General features: G+C 42.4%; 2 protein-coding genes across 2 annotated transcripts; both read left to right on the plus strand.

Moving 5' to 3' along the window:
- Positions 1-4,628: 4,628 nt before the first annotated feature.
- On the plus strand, positions 4,629-6,924 carry LOC136771986 (uncharacterized). The gene is made up of 3 exons (XM_066724600.1): positions 4,629-4,665; positions 5,198-5,828; positions 6,665-6,924. The coding sequence occupies exons 2-3, from the start codon at positions 5,605-5,607 to the stop codon at positions 6,738-6,740; spliced, it is 300 nt and encodes a 99-aa protein (XP_066580697.1). The 5' UTR covers positions 4,629-4,665; positions 5,198-5,604; the 3' UTR covers positions 6,741-6,924.
- On the plus strand, positions 6,888-9,719 carry LOC136772077 (GTPase IMAP family member 6-like). The gene is given in 3 exon segments (XM_066724771.1): positions 6,888-6,939; positions 7,226-7,446; positions 7,448-9,719. Coding segments are annotated over 3 exon segments (1,443 nt in total). The 3' UTR covers positions 8,618-9,719.
- Positions 9,720-10,400: the final 681 nt, after the last annotated feature.

Below are 10,400 nucleotides of genomic sequence, written 5' to 3' on the forward strand. Positions count from 1 at the left end.
ATAATGAAATGTAATCATGTTCCACCCCCGAGATGTCTGGCTAAATACAGCTGTCACACCCGCAACATCATAAACCACCTTTGAAATAAAAATTAAAAAGTTGGATAAAAATAATGTAACACTTTAGAGTTTTCGATGTATTATTTTATTTGTAGCATTAGAAAATGTCATCTGTAAAAGTACAGATTGGTAATGTTTATGCATGTTAAGCAGTATTAAACGGTTAGGTGAGGCGGTGAGGTCATTGCAATACGGCGCAGAGGGGCCAGGTTCGAATACCTGCTCTATCAGAGAGCTTTCGAAGTGTGATAATATTGCTTTTAATTTTCGTTTCAAAGGTGTTTTATGAAGGATTGAGCCACACATGTTGCGGGTGTGACAGCTGTATTTAGCCAGATGTCTCAGGGGTTCTAGTGGAACATGATTACATTTCATTATTATTATATATTACTATTATTTATCTTATTATGTATTACTATCTATTATTCCCTCACCTGCTTCAACTCCTCTTTGCCTCTCTGTACCTGGGTTCGTCCGTCCTGTGCCTAGTCTGATTACATCAGGTTGTCCAATCCATGTTATGTTGTTCCTCCCAAAACAGGGAACACAAATGTAACACAAATGCTTTACGTTCTGTCTGTATTTCCAGTTGTCTTTGTTTTCGCTCTTTTCTTTCACTTTACCAACAGCATGGACTGAAGAACTTTCATGTGTGTCTGTGAATGAGGTCACTGCCTTACTGTGCCATAGGTTAGCCTATACCCAGAAGGACAGGGTCTGATGCGAATCAGTTTTAGCAACAGTTTTGCTGCTACTCATCACGGGACAGACATGCAAGTCCTGATACCTCTCTCTCCTTTCCCACCCTACATAATAGTGTGTGTACTTGGATTGCCCCCTGAACCTTTTCCATGCAGCTGGTGGTAATACAATTCTTCTTGATTGACCATGCATCTCTCTGGATTGTTTTTCACTGTTCAACAGCATTTAAAAAATGTTAATTATAAATCAATAATTAATGATCATATGAAGTGAGGAAATACAAGCAACCTACTTAGTATGAGAGGATTACTATACAAATGGTATGTGGAGTGTAAAAACTGTGAGGAGTTAGTGACTGTCAGAAATAAATCATTCTAAAGATCCTTCAAGAGAACACTACTCTGCCTAATAATAATGATAACCATAATATTATTATTATTAAAAGATCTGCATATTCACTGCACTGAGAATGAGGGATGCCCTCGCTTTTATTAACCACAGGGTGTCTGCTGATAAATAAATAAATAAATAAAATACATGAATAAAAATAATATGAAATGCTCTCTCACACAGACAAGCACAGCTGAAAATATGAAGCTGTGTAAAAGCATTTATTAATCGCCTTATAATGGTTGTTCTACCGTTAACTCTGGGAAATAATAATTCAAAACAAATCTATACCTACATAAGAAATAATACCCCTACATCAGGAATCGAACCCAAAACACCCAGATTACAGTGGCGTGCCATAACCACTACACCAGCATTGATATGAAACCTATTTTAGCCTATAGATGCATCCAATTGTCCTGATTAGTTGTATAAGACTGAATTATTGGAGTTAGTCTCAAATAAATACATATGTATATATTTGTTCTATGGCTGTACAATAAGTAAAGTGTTACAAATGCTCATGTGGAGAACATATGATGTGGGCTTATTGTTGCAAGGAGTTGTCAGGAACCAATTGTTGCTGGGGACAAATTTGATACTTTGAGGACAAAATGTTCACTTGCTGCCTAATATATCCCACCCACTGACAGGTGCCATGATAACGAGATTATCAGTGTTATTCACTTCACCTGTCAGTGCTCATAATGTTATGGCTGATTGGTGTATATACAAAGTTGATGTGTTAGATGCAGGAAAAATGGGCAGCGTAAGGATCTGAGCGACTTTGACAGGGACCAAATTGTGATGGCTAGACGACTGGGTCAGAGCATCTCCAAAACTGCAACCAGGGGATATATATACAGGGGCAGAGGGAAGCAGGTAACAGAGGAAGGGAGTGATAAACCTATGTGAACAGGGTGTTGGGTGAACAGGTGCACATGGCTGTGTAGGAATGTGTGGTTAATATGTGGGGGATGACGACCGCTTGAGGCAAACTGGGGAATAGGAGAGAGGAGATGTGACATGCACAAATCATGTAGATTGTTTTCCTTTTATTGCAAGTTAATGTCAACAACACACTGGAACACATCGAGAGATGTTGATGGATCACAATATTTAGAATTAGGACAACATAGGTGCAATCAATTATAAAAATAGCATAAAAACATATTAGCAACTAGATAGCCAATGTGATAACTACAATTACAATAGAGAGTAAAACACCTACAGAGAATAAAAGAGAGAATAATTATTACATTTATTTGCAGACACCCTTATCCAGGGTGACATACAATTGTTACAATATATCACATTTTTACATACAGGTGGATTTTTACTTGAGCAATCTAGGTACTTTAAGAGAATATTTTCTTATGTATCAGTCAATCTGCATAAGTTTATCTGAAACTCATATTATTACCAGAATAAGATTATTTTCAGAGGGAAGTCACAGGTGTGCAATAATAATGTATTTGTGACAGCATTAAGTTAAAACTATTATCATTTGATTATGTAGGTGAAAAGGCTCAGTTTAATTTATACGTTTCTTTAATTATTTGAATTTCTCTTCAAATTCACTATCTATTTCTTAGAATTTCTATTAACTGTTTTTGTTTCTTTATTATTTATTATGAGTTCTGTTTTTGATTAATACGTTCCTTTATAGCTGTATTGGTTCTAGTTCACCAAACAGACAGAGTCACGGAGTTCATTTGGAGTTGGGATCGAGTGCAGGGAGTTACTAGAGCAAGGGGACTGTCAGTAATTGGTATGCAAATGGTTAATTGTCTTTGAGCTGAACTGTGAACCTGCCTGCGGGATTACATTGGGTGGTTTAGGTCCACGTCCAACCATGCAATCTCTCACTGCTCCTCATAGACCAGTGTGGTGAGTCTGCAAGGTTTTCTCCACAGGTAATGTGCTAACATTGCCCTGTTTGACCAAGACCTGGTTAGGGATCAACACAGCCGCCACTCCCCCTTAGACAGGAGAGTCAGGAAGCAGGTGGGCACTGTGGGGGTGAATTCAGACTCACAGCAGGCAAGCGCTGAGTGGGGTTAGTTTAAACAAGCTAGCCTAGCCAGAGTGCTGTCTTTGTGTCCGTGTAGTGTCCTGAGTTTCCTGTTGCAACCATCATTTAGCTTTATGTTTTTTATTTTTATTTCTAAAAGCTGTGGTCTTTTACACACTATAGCGGAGGAAGCAGATGGAAAGACAGCTGAACCCCAGCAATGAAGAAAATGAAGAAAAACCTGTTTTACTAACAGAGCTGAAGGCAGAGCTCAGGCATTCCCTCCTGACAGGGGTTTGATCCCTTCTCATTGTATCTGTGTAAAAACACTTTTGCACATATCTCTTGCCTACTATATTGACTTTGGTCGGGAGGAAACATACCCAGACACAGGAAAGAAGGAAGGAAAGTGATGATTCAAATTGTGGACAACTGGATTCCAGGTGAGGGTCTGTGGCAAAGGTCTGGGTTGCATTTTTGTGTGTAAGAATGTAACAACTAATTTTACAGTGCACACACATATATCTATATATAGACTATACCTATGGACTGTGCAAGCATGTGACATTTAGTTATTGAATTTCCAAGTTTGCTCTCATATTCATATTCATTTTGTTATTATTTTTTGTATGGGAATTATTTTGAATTGCTTGCAGAACTCTTCCTATAGTTTGACACAAAGGACAACAATGCTCAGCACTCTCCAGTCCCCCCTCCCCTTCATGAGGAAGTGAAAGTCAACATCTTACCACCCTGCCTTCATCTGATATCTCTTCTTAGAGGTGTCCAGCATGATGCACCGAATCACTGCACACTGAACTTGCCAAGAACACATTTGTTCTGAAGAGAAAGCAGATGCTGAAGAAGTAAAAAGGGAAAGAGAGACATGGAGACCAGAGGCATCCCTTCTTTTCTTGGTGGGTAGTAATCAAATTAGTTTTTGGGTTCCATTTTGTCACTCTGTGCTACCACTATAGATTGTAAATAGTATACCCTGGTAATACCACAGGCATGTGAAAGCAAAGTGAGGAACAGTCCCATTATCCATTATTTAAACCATAGATATACCGTGAAAAAGAAGGTGCATGCATGGGCAAGCAATGGGAAAACTGGACGACTAGCTGCAAATTTAGTGTGGCCAGTTTTCACAGAGGGACAGTCCACATCTTGTGTAACATACAGGTGGTTTGCACACTCCCTTCTGCTCAGGTTAGACATCTCACAGGTTCATTGTACACACAGGAGTCTACCCAGTTGCACCTGGATGAACACATTTAGACTGGAAAATACATTTATTGTCTCTTGCATGTTCTTTACTGGCCTTGAATTCAAATCGTTTTAAATATACATATACAATTCAGTTACTTTATTGGGAACTGAACACATTCAGTCTTAACAAAAAAGGGTTTATTTTAGGTATTGTGATCACTTCCCTGTCCTTTTCTCTGTTGTTTTTTGAACAGGATTCTCAAAACTCCTCAAACGGAATTCTAACCCAGGTGAGTCGAAACCTGTTTAGTTTCATCAGTTCTCCTTGCAAGACTTTCCTTGCTGGCTCACTCTCAACACACTCAGCAAGGCTGCTTCTCTAACTCACAAAAAAAAAGTTGCAGAATTTCAGTCAGTGGTCAGAATGACATCGACTGCCCTGCAGGGAGCTACGCAAATTTCAATAACATGTGCAACCTGTTTCTTCTACCCACAAGCCCTTAAAATGTACAGGGTCAGGTAGTGTTGACTGATAGTGATATTGGTCGCATTCCAAAGAAGTGCACAAACTTTTTTTTATGTTTGAGTTAAAGAGTAATAATAAACCATCTTTTACTGCAATGGTTGCTTTATTCTGTGGACTCAAAAACACCCAGATTGGAGGTGTGGAAAACATGAAAAGTTTAAATCAAATTGAGAAAGTGACCGCACGCTAAGATTTACGAAGAGAAGTAGCTCAATACCTAATACACACAATTTAAATTCCCTGTGGTTATGATAATGCAATTATTTTTAAATAAAATGATTCATTCTCTCTGACAGGTATGAGGCGGGCTGGTTCTCTTGAGGTCCAGCATCTTTCGGAGCTGAGAATTGTGCTGCTAGGTTTCCGAGGGATTGGCAAGAGTTCTTCCGGAAACACCATCCTGAACCAAGAGGCGTTTTGGACTGGAGATGGGACGAGGAGAATCACCCAGGAGTGTGTGAGGAGGCAGGGGGATGTAGCCGGGCGGCAGGTCATTGTGGTGGACACCCCGGGGTGGGACACGGAATCGGTGAAGCAAACCCCGGAGAGACTGAGGGAGGAGATGGTGTGTGCTGTGGCCGCATGATCCCCGGGCCCCCACGCTGTCCTGCTGGCAGTGCGTGTGGGCTCCTTCACCTCCTGTGACCAGAGAGCCGTAGAGGGACACCTGGGCCTTTTCCCCGAGAGGGTCTGGAGACACACAATGGTTCTTTTCACCAGGGGCGATGAGCTGGCCAAGACCCAGCGGACCATTGAGGCCTACATTGAGCGCTGGGAGGACCTCCGGTTCCTGCTGAAGAAGTGCGGGAACCGATTACATGTCCTGGACAACAAGAGTGGCGCCGACCTCACACAGGTCACTGGGCTCCTGGAGAAGATAGAGGAGATGGTGGCAGAGAACAATGGCTGGCCCTTCACGAGCGAGAGGTGTGTAAAAATATGGGTGTGGCATTTCCCAGATACAGTGACTGCATAAATCTGGATGAGCGATAAATAGATATCTATCATCATACAATTTCATTTACAAAATAGTTTTCACATGCTGGTTTCACAAACCAATGTAGTCTCCGTTAGGTCTATATTTGTATTGAATTTCACATAGGCCTATATAACATTTTTAGATTTTTAAATACAAATGAGACTTTACAATAGACACCTTTACAAGCAAAATAACTTTTGGGTAACTGCTTGTAGAAAAATATTCTAGCAATCTAGCTAAGTTTAAGTTAGCAAACTATTTTATTAACTTTACCGCTGCTAGTACAGTGCCAGTTAGAGGTCAGCTGGTTTATCGGTAGGCCAATTAATCAGGGCCAATAACAGCTTTATGGGGGGCGGGGAATCCAGGGGTTTTATTTAGACGTTGCTGTTAATGCTGCGGATTCAACTTGGTTGTCTGCCTTGCCTGTCTTTACGCTTCGCCTCTGCTCATTCCCCTAGAGGACTGACCATATGTGCCAATCACAGCACCCCTGGTGGCAGGACCTGGACTTTAGCCATTAAATAAAGTGATCTCCAAGTTAAAATAAATCAGTTTAGGTTATATTCTATTATTATTATTTATTGATTTATTTATTGATTGATTTATTGATTTATTTATTTATTGTCTGATGCTTTAATCCAGGGTGACTTAAAATTTAATAAGGGGTTAAATGACATGGCAACAGCTATTGTACCTTGATAGGATGGTTCTACTTTGTGTTCGCTGTCAGCAGTTGATTTTTCTCAGAGTAATTATCTGGCGATAACTCTTTTTCTGACAGGTTCCAGGAGGTGGAGGCTATGATCCGAGTGAGGGAAGAAGAGAAGCTGAAACAGAGGTTTGAAGACAGGGAATGAGAGCTTGCCCTGGTCAGGAAGGCCTGGGAGGAGAGGGAGAGGACTGAGGGGCTGAAGCAGAGGTTTGAGCAGGAGTGGAGCAGGAGAGAAGAGGAGCTGAAGGAGAAGCTGAGAAAGACACTGAAGGAAGAGGAGCTAGAGAAAGAAATGGAGGAAAATGCATTGAAGAGCAGCAGCCTTGAATTCCTCCATCCTTACAGTGAGTCTGACTTATCTTAATGGATCACCTGAATAATATTTAAAAGGGACATTTAATGATTTGTGCCTTCTGATTCTGTGGCAGTGTTGTATCTAAGTGTGGTATTGGGGAGCCAAGTCATAGGAAGAGTGCCTTTATGTAATCTATTTGAATGACGGGAGCTGTACAACCAGCTGTGAAAAGTGTACCAATGTTATAATAAACTTACAAGGGTTAATTGTGGATAGGGTTGTTACTTCCCTTCTCCAAAACACCCTTAACTTCTGTTTACTGTGTTGTTTTGCAGTGAGTGGAGGTGCTGCTCCAGAGAAAAGCCCAGGAGAGACTCCCAGTCCAGATGCCCCAGCGTCTCCCAGTCCCCCTGAGCTGAGGCTGGTGCTGCTGGGGAGAACTGGGGCTGGGAAGAGCGCAGCAGGAAACACCATCCTGGGCCAAGAGGAGTTTCCCTCTGAAGCCAGCAGCTCTGCAGTGACAAAGGAGAGCTCCAAGAGAAGAGGGCACGTTGCTGGGAAACCAGTAGCTGGTGGTGGACACACTAGACTGGTTCCACTCTGAACTGTCCCAGGAGGAAATGAGACAAGACGTGGGGCTCTGTATTAACCTGTCTGCCCCAGGACCCCACGCTTTCCTCCTGGTGACCCCGCTGGGCCGTTCCACAGGGGACGAGAGGAGGACACTGCAGCGGGTGTGGGAGATTTTTGGGCAGGATGCCACAGGACATACTGTAGTTCTTTTGACACAAGCAGATCGACTGGAGGGCAAGACGGTCGAGGAGTTTGTCCAGACAGGAAGCAGAGACCTCCAGTGGCTCATTCAGCAATGTGGGAGCAGGTATCACACCCTTGACAACAAGGATATGGGTAATTGCACTCAGGTCACAAAGCTCCTGGTGAAAATAGAGGAGATGGTGGCACGGAATGATGGCACGTCCTACAGTAATGAGGTGTACCAGGAGGCAGATGTCAAGATCAGAGCGAGACAAGAGCAGATCCTGAGGGAGAGGGAGGAGAGGAACCAGAGGGAAGAGGAAGGGCTGAGGGAGAAGCAGCAGAAGGAATTGCGGAACTACCACCGGTGGATGGAGGGGGAGATCCAGCAGCAAGAGGAGATGATCAGAGCACTGGAGAAGAGGATAGCAGAGCTGGAGGAGAGGCTGAGGAAGGAGATGGACGGGATGAGGAGGAAAGCGCTGGAGATGAAGCTGAGACAAGAGCGAGACCAGAGGAAGAAACTGGAGAGAGAGAGGGAGGCACTGAGAGAGGAGAGGGAGAGGGAGCAGAGCAAGAGGGAGGAGAGGCACAGGAAAGAAATGGAGGAGCTCAAGTGGCGCTGTGAGAGAGCGACCCGAGATGAGGCGGAGAGTCAGCGAGAGCTTGCCCCGCAGGTCAGGGTGTTGAGGGCACAGTCTGCAGCTGCAGGAGGGGAACATGATGGGTGCAGGAGGGAGATTGAGGAGCTCAGACAACGCTGTGAGGAAAAGACCAGAGAGGTGGAGAGTTTCCAAGAATCAGTGCTGAAATACGCAAAGATGGCAGAGGGGCTCAGCGTGGCCTTAGACAGGGCAGGTGTGATGGTGGTACAGTCCCCTACAGCAGCAGAGGCTCAGGGGAGGCACAGGAGCGCCATCAAGGAGTTGAAGCAGCACTTTGTGTACACAGCCAGAGAAGAAGCAGGGTGACATAGGTCGAAAGGCGCTATAAAGGTGACCTCACAGCAGTGCAGTAAATTTGTGTTATGAATGTCGCAATGATCTTTGTGAATAAAGTAATGTCAGTCCTGGTGTCCTTCCCTGTGTACCTGTGTTGATGAATCTCATTCAGTGCGCTGAGATATTGTTTTAAAATCCCTTTAAACAATAAAGGTATTGTTACTATTACTAAAGGACTGTGGACCGTTCAGCCACCTGATGAAATCACGTTGTGGAAACATTGCAATGATACACTTCTATTGAGAGAGCAGAGAGTAAAATATTAAAAAATTCAAACTTGTTTGCTTCAATACAGGGCCAATAAAGTCTATCTGGACAAGGGTGTAAGCTACTTATTGAGAATTATAGGGCTTGGGATGCTGAATGAGACAGTGTGAGACAGAGAGATGCTGATAGTGACAGAAACAGCAGAGCATGAGCATGGAGTTGTGAAAAGACTATGAGGTCTGGCTTCACACTCCTATACTGCAGCTGACACCTAGACAGACGCAGACCAGAGCCCCTGTATATACAGACTGACTGGAGCCACTGTACTGTATTTGTACACCTGGAGTACAGACCCTACATAATATGCCTCTGTACTGTTTACATACAACTAGTTTGTTTACTACAGCCAGTGTGCTGTGTTTGTACAGCTGGGGTTACAGTCACTGTAGTATATTGTATATACACAAACAGTTCTGGAAAACATTGATTTACAACACTTAACATTGATTTCTAAACTTGGAGTGGCCTCTTACTTTTTTCCAGAGCTGTATTTGAGTGTATTAATTTGAAGCATGCACCAAAATGAAAATGTTTTCTCTCAGCACTGCTGGTAATCTTGTTTTGCAAAAGATCGTGTCAATCTGATAGACTGTGAGTGGGAAGGCAGAACTCATACACAATGAATATGTTCCCACTTTATTGTATCTGTATTCCTTCTTACACTTCCCCTTTATTGTAAACTGTTTCCCTGTGAGGTAATTGTGCCTTCTTTGATGTTAATACACACAGCACTAATGTAAACACTTGGCCATTTGTTGCTTTTACTTGTTACTGGTACAGATGCAGTGTATATATAGACATACTGTATATTTGCATGTATTTTAACTTATGTTGTATGGCAATGCTCTCACTGTTTGTGAAAGCATTTATGGGGCCTTTTTGTGACCATTTCACATGTGTACATTTATTACAGTAACTCTAATAGACACATGTAATTGCCTACGTTTGCTAAGACTTTTTAAAATGTTTGTTTTTACAGTGCAGAGAATCATAGATCAGAGCCTTCAGACACTGTCTAAACAGTCACAAACAAGTGTTCGGAGATGTCTGTATATGAGACGTTTATTGTAACAGTTTTACTACATTACAGATTGAAAAACGGTTCTCCTCAGAGTCTGATGCTGTGTGTTGTTCTCCCTCTGTATAACTCCTCTGAAACTAGGAGAAGTAATAATTATTTGTGGATCCTGTTTTTCTCCCGCTCTGTTTCATGCTGTGAAAATGAGGTCCTGGTCCTCTGAACTTTGGGGGAAGCTGTAACTCTACCTTGCTTTGGGAAGGACTCTGATTCGGACACAACATTTGCTTGGTACACCTCTGTTTTTAATGCAAGCTTTCACTGTCAGAAGTAGAGGTCGACCGATAGTGGATTTTCAAAACTGATACCGATAACAATAATTTGGGTGGGGGGGAAAAGCCGATTTCCGATTAATCAGATGATTATTTTTCTTTATCAATAAAATCGATATATTGTTTAAAATACACT

The sequence above is a fragment of the Amia ocellicauda genome, chromosome 15 (assembly GCF_036373705.1).
Source record: "Amia ocellicauda isolate fAmiCal2 chromosome 15, fAmiCal2.hap1, whole genome shotgun sequence".
NCBI lineage: Eukaryota > Metazoa > Chordata > Actinopteri > Amiiformes > Amiidae > Amia > Amia ocellicauda.